Raw genomic sequence first — 18,266 nt, 5'->3', positions numbered from 1 at the left:
TCTGGAAGAGCAGTCAATGCTCTTAACCCCAGATCCATCTCTCCAGCTTTCCCTACCCCCATGTGTGTCACATATAATAGGAAAAGAAGGAATGAACATAGGTTGATCATCTCCTACATGTCAAGTGAAACATTATGAATCATTTTATATTCTCACAATAATACTATGTAACTGGATATTATTTATATCCATTTTGTAGATTAAAAAAAAAACCAACCCAAGGTTCTGAGTTTTATAGGATAGGTTCAATCTGGGATTGAAACCAACTGGATGATATACACCCTGAGTGAAGCGTTGCAGAGGAGCTGGCTGCTCTATTGAGCAGCTCAGTACTTACTTAGTTGACAATTTCACTAGACTCAGTGGAGGTATGCCTGTATTTGGGTAGAAGAGGGAGGCCTTGGAGATGATCATGTCCCATACATATCCAATCAGCACCTGTTATTGGCAGCATCATGGGATGCAAGGACAGTTTCTGAAGGCAGTTATTTCAGTCAAACCAGTAACTCACCCTGGTGTGCTGGGTTGCATTTGAAATGTTCCTCACAGGCTCATGTGTTCAAAGGCTCAGTCTGCAGCAGTTGCCACCATTTGGAAGTTTGTGGAACCTTTAGGAGGAGGAGTCTTGGGAGAGGAAGTGTGCTGTGAGGACAGGCTGTGGGGTTGTGCAGTGTGGTTCCACTTCCTTTCTGCTCTCCGCCTCTCCACTGGATACAATGTGACCACCAGCAGCCATGGCTTTCTGTCCATGAGTGACTATGCCCTTCTTAAACTGTAAGCCAAAATAAAACCTTTCACCCTTAAGTTGCTGTTTGTCAAATATTTGATCATAGCAGTGAGAGAAATAAGTAATAAACTTGATCACTGGGCAAAAAAGGAAAATGAATGTACCACCAAATATTATTTTTATGTAACAAAATTTTATTTTTATTTTTATTTTTTTACAGAAAATCAGATATTCCAACAAATTTCTTTACATTTCCTGGACCTTAAAAAATTACACACAACTTTTGGACATAATAGAACAGAATGAGAAAAGGAGTCTTTTTTTAAAGATAAAAACATATTTCTTATACTTAACATTTAGTGGTTTACATGTGTGTTATCTATGTACAAATGGTTTATCATCAATGACCCATCTTCACAGCTCTGTGGTTTGCTAAATTACACTTAGGTTTTATGGCAAAAACATAAAAGCATTTGCAAGTGGAGAGGAAGTACCTTTTATTTTTTTGAAACATTACTGCTAATGATGTAGGACCCAGACAGAATCATAATTTACATGGATTAGAGGAACCTAATACCTTCTGATTTTAGTGTAGATATAGAGATGCCTCCCCTTAAATAAAAGGTGAATTTTTAAAAAGTTGTGTGTAATTAAATTTAATAAGTAGGATATTCTGAATGCCTTGGTACAAATTTTACTTAAAGCAACAAATAGCCCCAGGATGACTAGTAGTACAATTATAGAGGCTAACATTCTTTTAATTTAGTTCTTTGGGAAAGCCTGCATTTTCTTTCTGTGAACTGAGTTTTAGTTACATGAGCACTCAAGTGTATTTGTAATGTACTTTTAGCCATTGGAAACATTTGATTTGTGACAACATGGCTAAAAATATGAGCATAGTCTTATGGGAGCATAAGAGGGGGCAACCTGATTCTCGTGTTACCCTCCAGCTGATGCTCTGGTGGGATGCCGATTTAACCTAATCCTGAGCCTGGAGTTCAGGCATTCTATTTGTGCGTTTTTTTTCTGCTCAGGTATAGAAATGGGCTGGCTTGCATTGAGCCCTCTTTATATGCACTTCAGCTTGTGTATGAAGAACTATTTTAATGTCAAGTATTTCTCAGTTGTTGGACCTAGGCAGGACATGCTATGAGGGCAACGGCTGGGGGATCCTGGGAGGAAAAGACTCTTGAAGATAGCTGGTTAGTTGTAACTACTTTCAAGTACCAGTTAACCAAAAGGGAAAAAAATGTGAGAATTTTCAAAATCAACATTAATAAACAAAAGGTAACTTATTCCTATCAAGTTCCTTTGACATATAAGTATATAGTTATTTACTTCTAAGGCTATTAAGTTTTTACTTATTTTGTTAGTACCATTTACTATCATTTAGAAGTAGATTTAATGGAATAGTTTCTTTTAACAAAACAAAGATGAGTATATGTCAGTAAAGGAAATAGAGAATGTGGATTTCTAGTGACATACAGAATGAAGAAATAGAAAACTCATATTTTAGATATCTATTTATAAAGTATACTAAATTCCTATGCATATACTAGGGAGAATTTAAAAAAGTGTTTATTTGATAGCAGCCTATATATTACATGAGAGAGCATCGAAGTGAAAATAAACGTTCTATATTGTTCCTTGATGCTGTTTTGTCAATGACAGGGAAATCTATGGTGCTTGGGAACCTACGATGTCTCAATGTACTTCCTGTGATTCATAGTTTGATGGAGTCATAGCACATGGCAGAAACACTTTCTTCGTGATAAGTCGTACAGACAGGTTAAACTGAACACATACTGGGTAAGAAGTTTGAAGGGCTAAGTATCTTAATAACCACGTGGTTGTAACTAATTGCACAGTGACATGAGTGGACAGTAGCAATGAGGGACCAAGGATGAGCCTCTTGGCTACTGGGATGGGAATAGTCTAGAGCTAACTGCCCTTTGATTTCATTTAATAGCATTGAAAGTGTAAAGCTTTTTTTTTGTTTTGTTTTGTTTTGTTTTCAGTTTGATTTAAAAAGGACAGCTTATAAACCTCGATACATATGTATTTTACAAGTTAATTCTAGCACATTTGTATTCTTCTTTCTTAAACTGTTTCCTGAATATGATTTTCATGAATGTTATCTGATCTTATCTAAGGACAGTTTCCAATGAGCTGGTGTTTAAGCCGTGATCATAGCTCTTCCCAGATAAATCACTCGAGCCTCTGCAGATCTAGAATCAGAAGGTGCTTTGAAGAGTGGATGTTTTAGTTTTGTGCATATTCGTCTCTTGACTCTGATCTCTCCCAAGCATCTTCCTTCTTGGTGCTGATGTACAAAGCTGTTTGTTTAGCTGTTATTTGACTTGTTTTGTGCTCATTCTAGAGAATATTGGCTTAACAGAACTGTAGAGAGGAGAGAGAGAAAGGGTTGGGGGAAGAGAAAAAAAACCGCATCATTTCTTTTGTCAGCAAGAGGTTCATGTATTAGTTATGGGACAACAATACCACAACTGGGCCTACAACTCCATAGAGGGTTTGCTTACCATGCATGGGAATGATGACATGCCTGTCACCCTAGTACTTGGGAGGTAGAAGAAGGAGGATTAGAAATTCAAGGTCATCTGTAGGTTCATAGGGAGCTTTGGGCCAGCCCTGGCTACATGTGACAGTACCTCAAAACTAAATACTCTTCTCATGCCAACAAATAGTTCAAAGGCACTGTGGATGTATTACCCAAAGACTTTGAGCAGTCTGTCCCATTATACACAGAACTATCTGGTCAACCAGGGGCTTCATAAGTTGCAAATATCCATGTGATTTGCTTTAAAGGAGTGGGAAGTTTGTAGAGCCATCTCAAGCACCTGGATCCAACCTGACATAGAAAATGTCTCAATCATTTTCCTTCTTTTGCTGTTTTATTTATTTTACATGACATTGTGACAGTTGCAAAAAAAAAAAATGAGTATGTACAAATCATTCACAGATCCAATTGCCTTTAAATACCAACCATTTCCTTCCCAGGTTTCTCTGTATTTTTTATGCAAATGCACACTTACTGAATAGAGTTGGAATCACGGCACAGATGATACTGTTTAACACTTTAAACATTAATTAAACAGTCTATATAACTAGTACCAGACTCCAGGGGCTGTATAATATTCTATTCTACTTTCATTCTAATGGCTGTATAATACTCCATTCTATTTTCATTCCTTTACAACCCATGCTCAACATTCCATTCTCCACTATTTCAATATTTCTAGACGTATAGGCAGATTATAATTTCTTTCACCTTGAGAGGTGTTGGTCTTTGAGACTGAGTCTCACTGTATAGCCCAGGCTGGTTTCAAACTTAGGATCATTTTGCCTCAGTTTCTAGAGCTCTGGAATTTTGGACATTCACCTCACACCCAGCTGATGTACATTTTTTTATTTGCTAATATAAACAATGGGCATTTTTTGCATCTAAGAATCTTTGTTCTTTAGGACATATCAGGGAGCAGATGGTTTCTCTAAGTAACTAAAGACTATACTTGTGTTACCACAGCTAGACCCCTCACTTAGCCCCTTTCTTGGGATGGTCATCATGGACTTTGGTTCACATATACTCTATAGAGTGGGAGTTTGGGTCCATGGACCAGCCAGCTGTGGTGTGGCAGACTTGGGCCAAAAGGCCACAGGCTCCCTGGTTTTGCAGCACAGTACTTTAAGACACAAGATGAGCTTCTGGTTTCTGAGTGCTAGAAATGCTGCTGAAAGATTGTGTTATCATCTGCGGGTCTTTCTCCCTGACGTCTGCCATACTTAAAGCATCTCAGGCACATTATGATCTTAATGAACTTGCCTCAGCAAGACATTTTAGTTATTTTAATGTGCCCAGAACATACAGAGGATAATTGAAATATGTTCATGTTATAATGGTGATTTGTCTGTAATGATTTTGTGAGATGAGCCATGCTGGCAGAAACCCCACAGGAGGGAACACTGTCTCTAGACAGTGTTAAGACTATACAAGGAATGATGGGTCTTCTACTGTGCTGTAGGGGGTCCTGAACCTTGGATGGCCTGCTGTGCTACCTTGAGCAGAGCCCAGAGGTTAGGTTTGAATGCCCTACTTTGAAAACCTTTCTATTTAAAGTTCACACAGATGAATGTCCAAGGTTTCCAGTTGGACTGTGTGCTAGCCAAAGATGGCAGAAAAGGAAACGTGGGAATCATGATATAGGGACAGGTGTTTAAAAGAGGGTGCTTGGGGCTGGAGAGATGGCTCACGAGTTAGAACATTGGTTGCTCTTTCATAGCACCAGGGTTTGATTCCCTGCACATCAATGGCAGTGGACAATCACCTGAAACACTAGTCTTAGGAGACCTGATACTCTCTTCTGGTTTCTATGGGCATCAGGCATGCATGTGATGTACAGACGTATATGCAGGCAAAAAACAAAACAAGACAATAACAAAACTAAAAACCATGCACATAAAATAAAATGTAGCTGGGTGGTAGTGGGGCACACCTTTAATCCCAGCACTTGGGAAGCAGAGACAGGCAGATCTCTGGGTTTGAGGCCAGCCTGGTCTACAGAGTAAGTTCCAGTTAGCCAGGGCTACACAGAGAAATTCTGTCTTGAACTCCTTTTTTCCCCAAAAGGTAAAAAGCGTCACATGGACGAGAGGATGGCACACACAAGTGCCTAGGGCTCTAGTTGTGTGTGATGAAGAAGAGAAAGGAGATGCCTTTGATGGTCTCAAAGACACTCTAGAGAAGCAAGCTTCTCTATGAGTCATTTGTGAATGACCATGAGCCAGAGACCATTTGTTTCCTTTCCTTTAACTCTAAGCTGTCCAGATTGGCTTTATGCTCATGGCATCTAATGCTGTGTGCAGGGCTAGATTGAATCTCAGTGGATTGCCCTGGGAGAAATGGGTGTTGGAAAGGCTTGTGCTCAGCCCCCAGAGCAGGATGCTAATACCTAGGGGAGAAGAGAGCTACCCACAGAGCAGCCATCACTTTGTGAAGATCCTGAGCCTTCTTGTGGGGACAGAACAACTGTGGCTAATCTCACAACAGCTGTGCTCATCTCCCTGCTATCTGGGCCTATATCCCAAGGCAGGATCATGTCCCTGTCAGGACAGAGCACTGGTCAACAAGTTTTGGCTCTCCTTTTTCTTGGGACACCTGTGGTTTTCACTCGGTAAAATCTCTGACTGGACCCCTCACTATAAACTCACTATTGATCACTCAAGTTTTCTCTCCTGAATGATCTGTTTTCTTCTTCTATTTTTTCTTGCCTTTGATGGATACTGGGTCTCCTCACCAAGGGTATCATTGGGGAGCTGAGGAAGGAATGGGAAAATTATGTCATGAAGCCAGTGAGCTAGGTTCCAACTGGGACAAAGCAAGTTTGGTGCCTACATTTCAAATGTTGACTGTGTCAGTCAAGGGAAGGACTTCCCCACTTTTGGTGTTTTTGTCTACCCTGGGTCCTGGCCCCATTCCTCTCTGCAGGCTTCTTTACAAGGTTTTCTGAGGATGTTGGCTTGTGTCTGGATTGCTTAGACACTGGTAGGTATTTTTTCTTCCTAGTATTTTTCCTGGTATTTTTTTCTTCCTGGTGTATGACACCACCATCCAATGACATCTGTGGGGCATGTGACAGTTCTGTAGATCACTAGGCTGAAAATAACCAAAATATTGCTTCCACTGGGGCTCAGAACATAAACACTCCTCACATCATACCAGGAAGCCACGTGGCTTGGGGAATATTAAAATGTTATTAGCCTTGCTTACATGGCATGCACAGTGGGCCATTTCTACCTGAAAGCCAGGCAAGAGCTGGCTCTTCACACAGATTTGTGAAGCGCACAGGCAGAAGGGTGTAATGAAAAGCAAGGCTTTACCCTCTTCTTGTAGTCAACCTCCTTCTGGCTTACGAGTATGAGCTATCAGGACAGTTTGCAGAATTATGTTAGAGATTTCAGTATGTCTGCACTGTTTTCACTCCTGGGTAAAACATTTGCCCTTTTCGAAATTTTTGCTAACATTTTTTTATGCACCATGGATATTTCCCATCAGGGGAGGTAATTTAACAGATGTCACATTCTCCCAGGTTTGTACAGGGCAGGGCTGAATAAATAAGTTATTCAATGCTGCTTCGGATCTTTGTTTAGTCGGGTCTGACCTTGTAACATGTCATGGGCTCTGAGTTGCCCATGTTCCATTGTCAGGAGGCTCTTTGCAGGTCATTTCTGAAGCTGTCATTTGAATCGCAGCCCAAGAGAGGAGCATTTAGGACAGTAGCCACACTGACCAGATCATCTAAACAACCCTTTGTTGTATTTTCTATGTGCTTACTGATGTTGAAAAGTCTCCTGGGTTGGTTTCTGCCAATTGTTCCTGTCCAAGCTATAAAAGTAGGGTCTGGAGTCCCCTCAGTCAGGACAGCTAGGAGTGTGATGAGGGGGCAGGGACTGAGTAATGAGAGAGGCCAGGTTCTTTAGGGCAGTGGCCAATGTTTCCCAGTTGTGAAAATGAGTAAGGGGGTGATCCCAACTGCTTTTTCTCATTGACTAAACATGTTTTGCCATTTTTCTCCCATTCCGCTTGGAACTGTGTCCACTACTGACAGCAACCTGAGATTCTCTGCCTCTCTGGGAGGTGGATTGCAGTCCCTTATGATTTGCAACTATCTCACAAGTTTTCTTTTTCCCTTAGCATCTGTTCTCAAGGGCTTCTCTGCTCCCATCCCCAAGCTCTAAGCCAGCCTGAGCTTTAAGCACTCGCTGAACAAATAAAGGAAAGCAAGAAGCAGAAGAATCTCTTTCCATAATTAAGTCAGCAATTCTCATACTCCAGTATGCATGAGAATCACCTGAGTCTCTTGTATAACCTGCAGATTTGACTCAGTGGGTCTGGAGCAGGCTTGGGACTGCAGAGTGCTAATAATCTCCCAGCTGAAGCTGATGTTGGTGGTCAGGTACCATGCTCTAAGAAGGGAGGCATTAGACTTAACTCTGGGAAGGAGAATGAGTTATTCATCTTTGAAATCCCAACCTAGTAAGGCACTTGATGTACAACAGGTGCCCAAAATGTATCTGTTGAGGTGGCACATGACTGTAATCCTAGCACTCTGGAGGCAGAGGCAAGCAGATCTCTGTGTGTGAGGCCAGCTTTGTCTACATGTGAGTTCCAGGCAGGCCAAGGCCACATAGTGAGAAGCTTTCTCAAAATAAAAGAAAACAACAACAACAACAACAACAACAACAAAACCAATAAAGGTTTTCGTCAAATGCACAGGAACTTTGATAATCTGGTAAGGAAAACCTTCAGCAATTGGAAGGTCTGAGATACCTCCTGTTCCAGAACTTTTGGAACTACTAATTCCTTTAATTTCCTTTCTACCCACTAATGATCTGAGCCAAGGGAGCAAAATGGTGGGGTGCTCTCTCATCCTAGGTCTACATGAGAAGATTTTTTTCTGCTTTTAAGACTAACTTTTACCCAGTGCGTATAGGTAGGCATGGAAGAAATACTTAAGAATTGAAGAAACTGGCTAAGAGTGTACCCCACCCCAGCCACTCCTGTGATATATCTTTCTTTCCCAAGGCTCATTTTTTAAAAATTAAAAATGATAGCATTTGTTTGTGAGGGTATGGGGCAGTGTATGCCATGGCATGTGTGTGGAGTCAGAGGGCAGCTTGTGGGAGCTGGTTCTCTCCTTTCCCATGTGAGTTCTGGGGGCTGAAAGCACAAGCTGTCAGGCTTGGAGTTAAGAGCCTTTACTTACCAAGCCACCTTATCAACTTCATCTTTTTAAAAATCTTATTTTTTTCCTGCCCTTTTCATGGTCACATTTTTTTTTGTGTGTGTGTCTTAGTTTTCATTGAACCTGATGTCCTGATGTCATACCCTGTCACAGGCAGGGTAGGTACTGGATGGTCTTCTGGCTACTGTGGAGACCTTTGCTGGGAGGGACAGGTCTGGGTCCCATTGGGGCTGTCCTGTAATGCGATGCCAGGCACTGCATTTTCTCCTGTGACCTTTTTCACAAAGTAGCTCAGAAGAAGGGGTTAACTCAGAGAGCTCCCTTTCTCTTTTCCCCTCCTCCACAGTAAGGCTGTCTGTAGAATCTGTTAAAGTGAGGCAATAGTTTTAGGTACTTGATAGGCCTTCCCTTTGCACGCTGGGTGGATGTGTTGAAGATTTGTGAGTCTAGATGATGTTCACTGTCCAGTTTGACCTGAAGTTACTCCATCTTTTATATAGGGAGGTCAAAAGGCTCTCCCTATGATGCCCATAGGACAGGCTCTAGGCAGGGTGAGAGTGTTGAAACTTCAGCTTTCAGTGTATGTTCAGGTGATCTAATGGGCCCCACTATGCCTACATCACGGAGCATTAGGCAGTCACTTGCTGTCTTTGTAATCTCTTTGCCTATCCTATCTGGTGGTCTAAACCACACACAAACACATTACCATGTTAATGGCCATCTTTCAGAAGTATAAATAAAAGCAAATGCAAACTGGCTGTTACACACACACCCTCCCTCAGTCCATATATGTATATGTCTGTTTGTCTCTCTCTCTATATGTGTGTATATGTGTATGTATGTGAGTATGTATGAACACTTATGAGTTGATGAGAATGTGTGTGTGTGTATGTGTGTATATGAGTGCATGCATGTCTATGTGTACTGCCTATGTAAAAGATTTTCTCTTTTCTTCTCTTTTCTTCCTGGTTCATGAAGAGTTAACAAGTCCAAGCCTCTTGCTTGGCCAGTCAGAGGTCCTTAAGCAACAGAGATACAAAGTAAGAAACCAGCACTTACTTTTTTTTCATAGTTTTAATGACTTCTAGTTTCTTCTGAGTTTTACAATGGGTTACTTTTTTTTAAAAAACAAAGATTTATTAATTTATTTTATGTATATGAGTACATTGTAGCTGTCTTTAGACACACCAAAAGAGATCCTATTACGGATGGTTGTGAGCCACCATGTGGTTGCAGGGAATTGAATTCAGCATCTCTGGAAGAGCAGTCAGCATTTAATAGCTGAGCCATCTCTCCAGCCCAACCAGTGACTATTAAAGATAAATAGTAGGAGAGTTACAGAGTAAGAGACCAGCACTTACCAGCACAGAACAGTAAGAGAGAGTTAAGTTTCTAGAGGCCTTGAGCTCCTGGACGCCAGAACAGTAAGAGAGTGTTACAAGGTCATACATCATTAGTCTTTGGCCTTTGTCCAACTCTATACTTTGTCCCACCTTGATACTTATGATGCTGGGAAGGTTCCCAGCATGGCTCCATTTTGGAGCTGTTGTAAATAGTGGTAGTGCACCAATGAACATTGGAGTATCTCTGTGTTGTGTTGTCTTATAGTCGTCAACACAGTGTGGGTGTAAGTCAAGGAGTGGAACAGCTGTGAAATATGGAAATTTTACATATTGTTGAAGTTTTCCTTCATTTCCATAGTGTCTGCTCAATTTACATTCTCAGTAGTTGTTGAAGTTTTCCTTGATTTCCATAGTGTCTGCTCAATTTACATTCTCAGTAGGACAGAATTATTCCCTTTCTTCTACATCTTAACTAGTATCTGTGTTTTTTTTTTTTTTTTTTTTTTTTTTTTTTTTTTTTTTATGATAGTCATTCTGACTAGAATGTGATGGAACTGAAACTCAGTATTAATTTGTTTTTTTCCTAAAGAATGCTTATTTTAGCCCAGAATACAATAGGAAAGTTATGATTAAAAAAAATCTCAGAAAACAATATCTAGAATCAGCGCTATGAAAAATCAGACGTGATATTCCAACCCTCATCTCCAGCATAAGACTTCTGCTTTACTGGAGCCCATGCTACACTTGGGAGCCCAGAGACCAAGCAGGTACTCAGAACTCCAGAGGTCACATAGGCCACAAACACCCTAATGGAGAAAACCTACTGGACCTGAAGACTTGCCACTTAGGTGGGAAGACCAGAGAGGAAACAGAAAAAAGGGAAAAAAAATCCATCTAACAAATGCAGAAATCAGCACCTAAACCTATAATAACTTTGAGTCCAGATGACTAGAGGCCAGTGTAAGAACACTGTCAGCAAATAAGGTTGTCATAAGGATGCCAGAGGCCAGCTAACCTGCTACAGCAAGCCCTGGATATTTCAACACAGCTGAAGCACAAGAAAATGATCTTAAACCCAACTTTATGAAGATAATAGAGGCCTTTAAAGAGGAAGTGAATAAATTCCTTAAAGGAATCTGGGAAAATACAAACGAACAGATGGAGGAAATGATTGAAACTGTTTAAGACCTGAAAGTAGAAAATAGAAGCAATATAGAAAACACAAACAGAGGAAATCCTGGAGACGGAAACTCTAGGTAAGTCAACAGGAACTACAGACACAAGCATCACCAACAGAGAATAAGAGATAAAGAGAGAATCTCAGACATAGAAGATACGACAGAAGAAATTGATACGTCAGTCAAAGAAAATGTTCAATCTAAAAGTTCCTAACACAAAACATGCAGGAAGTCTGGGACACTATGAAAAAAACCAAACCTAAGAATAATAGGAATAGAAGAATGAGAAGATTCTGACTTGAAGGTCCAGAAAATATTCTCAACAACATCATACCAGAAATTTTTTCTAACCTAAAGAAAGAGGTGCATATAAGCATACAGGAAGTTTACAGAACACCAAAAAGATTGGAAAAAAAAGCCCTTCCTGCTATGTAATAATCAAAACACTAAGTGTGACAAAAGCTGCAGTAGAAAAGACCAAGGAACACATAAAGCAGACCTACTAGAACTATACCTGAATTCTTATTAGAGACTTTAAAAACTAGAAGGGCCTGGACAGATGTCTTGCATACTCTAAGAAAGCACAGAGGTGAGCCCAAACTGCTGTACCCAGAAAACTTTCAATCACCATGGATGAAGAAAACAAGATATTCCATAACAAAAACCAAATGTAAATAATATTCATCTACAAATCCAGCCCTACAAAAGAGACTAGAAGGAAAAATCCAACCCAAGGAGGTTAACTACACCCAAGAAAACACAGTAAATAATACACTAGCAAAAACAAAAGAAGGAAAACACACACCTACCACCACCACCACCATCAGTATCAAAATAACAAGAATTAATAATTGGTCATAAATATCTCTCAATATCAGTGGACTCAATTGCCCAATAAAAAGACACAGCTAATAGAATGGATGTGAAAACAGAATCCATCCTTCTGCTGCATATAAAAACAAACATCAACATCAAAGATAGATATTATCTCAGAGTAAAGGGCTGAAAAAACGGATTTTTTTTTTCAAGCAAATGAACCCAAGAAGCCAGCTGGTGTAGCCATTCTAGTATATATAAAAAAATGGACTTCAAATCAAAATAAATAAAAATATATGAGGAAGAACACATCATACTTAGCAAAGGAAAAATCCACTAAGATGACACTTCAATTCTGAACATTGGTGCGTTAAATACAAGGGTTCCCACATTCATCAAAGAAACATTACTAAAGCTTAAACCACACATCAAACCCCACACATTAATAGTGGAAGAGTTCACCAATGGACAGGGCATTCAGACAGAAATTAAACAGAAAAATAATGGAACTAACAGATGTAATGACTCAAATGGACCTAACAGAACACTTCACCCAAACACAAAGGAATACACCTTCTTCTCAGAACCTCATGGAAAACATTGTCTATATATTTGGTCACAAAGCCTTGACAGCTACAAGGAAATTGAAATGAGCACCTGTATCTTATCAGACCACCTTAGACTAGAGCTGGACTTCAACAACAACAGAAACAGCAGAAAGTCTACAAACTCGTGGAAACTGAACCTACTTAATGGCCACTGGGTAAAGGAAAAATAAAGAAATGAAAGACTTCTAGAATTCAGTGAAAATGAAGGCACAGCATACCCAAACTTATGGGACACAATCAAAGCCGTGCTAAGATGAAGGCACTAAGTGCCTTCATAAAGAAATTAGAGAGCTCTTGTGCTAGCAATGTAACAGCAATCAGGAGAGCTGTAGAACAAAGAGCACACTCAAGGGGAGTAGACATGATCAAACTCCTGACTAAAATCAATAAATTAGAAACAGGGAACAAGATAAAAAATTCAATGAAACAAAGAGCTGGTTCTTTGAGAAAATCAACAAGATAAACAAACTCTTATCCAAATTACCTAAAAGGCAGAGAGAGAATATCCAAGTTAATAAAACTAGAAATGAAAAAGGGGTCATAACAACAGACATGGAGGAAGTCCAAAGAGTCATTAGGTCACACTTCAAAAACCCGTACACCCCAAAATTGGAAAATCTAAAAGAAATGAACAAGTTTCTCAATAGATACTACTTATCAAAGTTAAATAAAGATCAGATAAACAATTTAAATAGACCTATAGCACCCCCCCAAGGAAACAGAAGCAGTCATTAAAGATCTCCCAATTAAAAAAAGCCCAAGGGCAGATGATTTTAGTGAGGAAACTTTTAAAGAAGAGCTAGTACCAATACTCCTCAAATTATTTCACAAAATAGAAACATAAGGAACATTGTCAAATTAATTTCTCAGCCTATTTATCATTTGTATAGGAGGACTACTGATTCTTTTTTAATTAATTTTGTATCTGGCCACTTTATTGACCATTTCTTATCAGCTGTAAAAGTTTCCTAGTAGAATTTTTGGGGTTGCTTATGTATACTATCATATCATCTGTGGATATATACATTTAATAATAAGACAATTAATTAAAGGAACCTCATGTAACTGAAAAGCATTTATAAGGTGAAGAACATTGTCAAAGGATAAAATGGTAGCCTACAGATACCCATCAGGGAAAAGATCTCCACCAACTCCCTATTTGACAAAGTGCTGATATCCAAAATATATAAAGAACTCAAGAAACTAAACATCAGTGAATCCATAATTCATTTTAAAAAATGGGGCACAGATTTAAACAGAGAATTCTCAACAGAGAATTCTGAAATGACTGATAAGCACTTAAAGATCTGTTGTTCATCACATCACTGCTGATGGTAGTGCAAACTGTATAGCCACTATGGAAATCAATATGACAGTTTCCGAGAGAAGTGGGGATGGATCTACTTCAAGACCTAGCTATGCCACTCCTGGGCATATACTTAATGGATGCTCTATCCTACTACAAGGACACTGCTCAACTTTGTTCATAGAAGCTTTATTCAAAATAGCCAGAAACAGGAAACAACCTAGATGTTCCTTAACCGAAAACTGGACAAAGAAAATGTGGTATATTTATACAATGGAATGTTACTTAGCTGTTAAAAACAATGACATCATAAAACTTGCAGGCAAATGGGTGAAAGTAGAAAAGATCATCTGGAGTGAGGTAATCCAGACCCAGAAACACAAACATGGTATGTACTCACTTATAAGTGCCTATTAGCTGTAAAGTAAAGAATAACCATGCTACAACCCACAGACTCAGAGAAGCTAAGTAGAAGGAGGGCTCAAGAGTGGATGCATGAATCTCACTGTGAAGGGGAAATAGAATAGACATTACTGGTGGACTGAGGGAGGGTGTGGGAACAGGAGGGATCAGGTGTGAGGAAGATGGAGAGAGAATATTGGGAGAGACAACTGGAATTGGGAAGCATCTCTGGAATAAGCTAGAAATCCAGGTCAATGGAAACTCCCAAGAATCTATAAAGGTGACCCTAGCTAAGACTCCTAGCAACAGGGGATACAGAGTCTGAACAGGTCACATCCAGTAACCAGGCAAGACTTCCAGTGGAGGGATTGGGCCTCCAAGCCAGCCACAAACCTTCGACATACAATTTGTGTTGCTTACAAGATGTGCTAGGGTAAAGGTTATGGGCGTAGCTAACTAAGAAATGTTCCAGCTTGAGACCCATACCATGAAAGGGAGCCCAGTCTGACACTTCCTAGAGGGCCAGGAATCAGAGACTGGATAGTCCAGAGACCTAGAATAGAGGAAGAAGAAGAAGAGGAAGAAGAAGAGGAAGAAGAAGAAGAAGAAGAAGAAGAAGAAGAAGAAGAAGAAGAAGAAGAAGAAGAAGAAGAAGAAGAAGAAGTAGAAGCGTGTCTTCCATATGTCTACACATGATTATACATACATACGACAGTGATTCCTCTGTATCCTGACACCCCTATCACTTACAGGGCTGTCTTCCTTACTGACATTGTGTGCTTCAGAGACAAGAACCAATATATCCTTAATGCTGTGGGGAGCATGTGGTGTATATATGTGTGTGTGGGATGCATGTGGTGCATATGTGTGTGTGCATGGTGTATATATGTGTGTGTGTGGTGTATGTGGTGTATATATATATGTGTGTGTGTGTGGTGTGTGTGGTGTGTGTGGTGTATGTATATGCATGTGGAGTGCATGTGGTGTATGTATATGTGTGTGGGGTACATGTGGTATATGTATGTGTGTGGAGGCTACATGTGGTATATGTATGTGTGTGGAGGCTACATGTGGTATATGTATTGTGTGGAGGCTACATGTGGTATATGTATGTGTGTGGAGGCTACATGTGGTATATGTATGTGTGTGGAGGCTACATGTGTGCTTGCAGGCAACAGGATGACTTTGGGTGCCCTGATCAATCACTCTTCATCTTATTCCTTTGATAATTATTTGTTATTCCTTTCACTGAGCCTGGAGGTAGGCCAGCCAACTTTGGTGAGTCCCTCTGTCAGATGCAGTGAAAGAGCCTTTTCATACTCATCTCCCCTCAGTTTTCTGGAACTTCTTTCTTAAAGAGCGTCTTTCATTTGAATTACTGGAATTCTAGGTTGAGAGCTGATTACAGGGGTACCCATGTCCATTATCTTTTTGCCTCAGTCTCCAGAGTACTGGGATTACAGGAATATGCCACCATGCCCAGCTGATAAGGCTCTAGTGTGACAAGCTAGACCAGTGCTTAGCCTTCATCTCAGCCATTTCCTGTGAGGAGCCATCTTGCCTCGAGCTATGTGCTGTGCAACAAATGGCAGTGGGAGTAGGTTAACGCCATCTCTGTGGTAATGTGTGGAAGGAAATGACTGCCTGCACAGCAGGTATGACCAGAGAAAATGCCAGGGCTTTTCTCTGAGGCACAGGAAGTCCCCATGCAGAGTCAGCCAAATCCACTCATGTGTGGAAAGCGAGTGGGCTGCTCCATGGAGCATCAGCAGCCTTCCCTGTCCTGACCCCAGAGACTCATGGAAGACTGAGAGAGTTGTAATGCTATTTCTGGAATGTGTTTAACTTTCAGCAAGAGCAGCTCAGACCCTGGGAGATGAGTCCATTAATATAATTTTGCAACAGAAAAGCTTCCTATTGCCTAATCTCATTAGCGCTGTTTTATGTTCAGTAAGTGGGTAAAAGCCAAGTTTGTGATTGGGTAATTTTGAGTGCATAATTTCCAGCACTTACAGTGTGAAAAAACTTTTTTCCCCCTAATGTGTGCAAAGAGGAGGTCCAGAATTTCTGGAACGACCCTTGGTTAGAATCAAATGGGGGCATGCTGCATGAGGACATAAAATAGCATATGGGGCAGCTAGAGAGCAGGCAGTGGCTTTGCTCTTCTTTCCAGTTCCTGATAGAACTTTCACACAACTTTCCAGTCAATAGCCATCATCACTTACATCTCTTAGCTTTGCTCCATTCATTGAACAGATATTAACTGAGCGCCCACAACAGGGCAGGTACTGTTCTAGGCATGCAGTGGTGGGCAGAAGAGAGTTAAGTCCTAGCTCTCATGCGGTTCATATCCTAATTGGCAGAACACTAACAAATATATGTAATAATAAGGCAATTGAACATGATATAAAGAAAACACACTGAGACAAGAGGATAGAAGGTGAGGGCATTAGATGTGGGGGGCTGGGCACCTTCCAGATGTGGCATCATCAAAGGCAAAGGCGGGGGCATGGATGAAGCTAGCAAGCAGGAGAAAAGAGAAAGCTGTCAATGTCGGCATACAGATTCTGGAAGGCATTTGGACCGAGGCACTGTGCTTTGAATTGCTTTTCCATCCCTATCCCCCCTCCCACGACCCCCCAGCTCCAAGTGTTGCATCTTGGGCATTGTGTGTGCGCATAGTGTAAATGCAGTGGGAAACTACTGGATTTCAAGGAAGGGGGGTTGGAGGAGATCGCGGAGGGGGGGTTGGAGGAGAGCGCGGAGGTGGGGGTTGGAGGAGAGGGGGTTGGAGGAGAGCGCGGGGGTAGGGGTGGGGCGTGGCTTGGAGGAGTACGCTGTCTTGAGAAAGGCTCACCATGGGAGTATGTGGCAGCCAGACCGTATCAGGGAAGGGGGAAGGCAGGAAGGACAGAGGCAGTGGAGTGGTCTAGGAGAGATGCTGCTGCTTTGAGCAAATTGGTAGTGGTGAGGGGTCAGCTTCACGATGCTGGCTTAGGCTGTGTGGGAAGCCTCGTGCTTGTGATGGCTTTGCACTTGGAAGGCCGAGGCAGGACAGGGCTGGTATGAGTTTGCAGCTTTAAATGTTTAAGTCTCAGGCAGTAGGATTTTGTGAGAGGTTTAATAAGTAGTGTGTGTGTGTGTGTGTGTGTGTGTGTGTGTGAATGTGTGAAAGAGAGGTGGAGAAGGGAGGAAGGGAGAGAAGAGTAAGAGAAAGAGAGACTCATACGATTACTAAGATTTTGGTCCTTTTTCTTTTGGAAAGTGAGATATCTGAGGACAGACATAAGGTAGGCTACTAGACAGAGAGATCTCGAATTCAGGGGAGACTTAGGACTGGAGACACGTAATTGGGAGTCATTACTTGAACAGACTGAAAAACTATGAGATTAGATGAATACACTGAAGGGGGCAGGACGAGAAAGGGAGAGCTGATGGCGTCTCAGGGATCCTGTTACTGTGGTAAACAACATGACCATACACGAGTTGGAGAGGAAAGTTTATTTCAGTTGGTACTTCCACATCACAGTCCCTCCTCAAAGGAAGTCAGGACAGGAACCTGGAAGCCATGGCTGATGCATAAGCCATGGAGGTGCTGCTAGCCAGCTGGCTCCCCATGGTCTGCTCAGTTTGCTTTCTTTTACACTCCAGGACCAGGTGCCCAGAGGTGGGGACCAGCGCATGCCTTTAATCCCAGCACTTGGGAGGCAGAGGCAGGCGGATTTCTGAGTTCAAGGCCAGCTTGGTCTACAGAGTGAGTTCCAGTACGGTCAGGGCTACACAGAGAAAGCCTGTCTCGAAAAACCTAAAAAAAAAAAAAAAGAAAAAAGAAAGAAAGAAAGAAAGAAAGACAGAGAGAAAATGCACCACAGGCCAATCTAGTGGAAGCATTTGCATAGTTGAAGTTCCCTCTCCCAAAATATGACTCCATTTTATGTCAAGTTGACATAAAACTAGATAGCACACAGAGCCCAGATGATTGCTGAACGTTTGAAGGGAGAAGTGGCCTGGAAGCAGCAAAGAACATGGGCTTCTGCCCCTTCATTAACCCGGCAGCTTCAGCATCATACAGATGTTTCAGAGATTATCTTGTAACTGCTACGAATGCTAATTACACTACCTCCCC

The 18,266-nt window shown here is 41.2% G+C and overlaps 1 protein-coding gene across 2 annotated transcripts in view; it reads right to left on the bottom strand.

Annotated features, from left to right (window-relative positions):
• Nucleotides 1-900: 900 nt before the first annotated feature.
• Lhfpl3 (LHFPL tetraspan subfamily member 3) overlaps nucleotides 901-18,266 on the bottom strand; it is a 554,873-nt gene continuing 537,507 nt past the window's right edge. For both annotated transcript variants that reach the window (XM_031380099.1, XM_031380098.1), the window contains one exon: nucleotides 901-3,127. Coding sequence is in view for 1 of the 2 variants with exons in the window: in XM_031380098.1 (XP_031235958.1) it covers nucleotides 3,099-3,127 (29 nt within the window). In the remaining variant the exon portion in view is untranslated. The remainder of the gene's footprint in view (nucleotides 3,128-18,266) is intronic.

This window comes from Mastomys coucha, unplaced genomic scaffold (assembly GCF_008632895.1).
Source record: "Mastomys coucha isolate ucsf_1 unplaced genomic scaffold, UCSF_Mcou_1 pScaffold19, whole genome shotgun sequence".
NCBI lineage: Eukaryota > Metazoa > Chordata > Mammalia > Rodentia > Muridae > Mastomys > Mastomys coucha.
The sequence above is the reverse complement of the archived record's forward strand: the minus strand, read 5'-3'. Positions and strand labels throughout refer to the sequence as shown.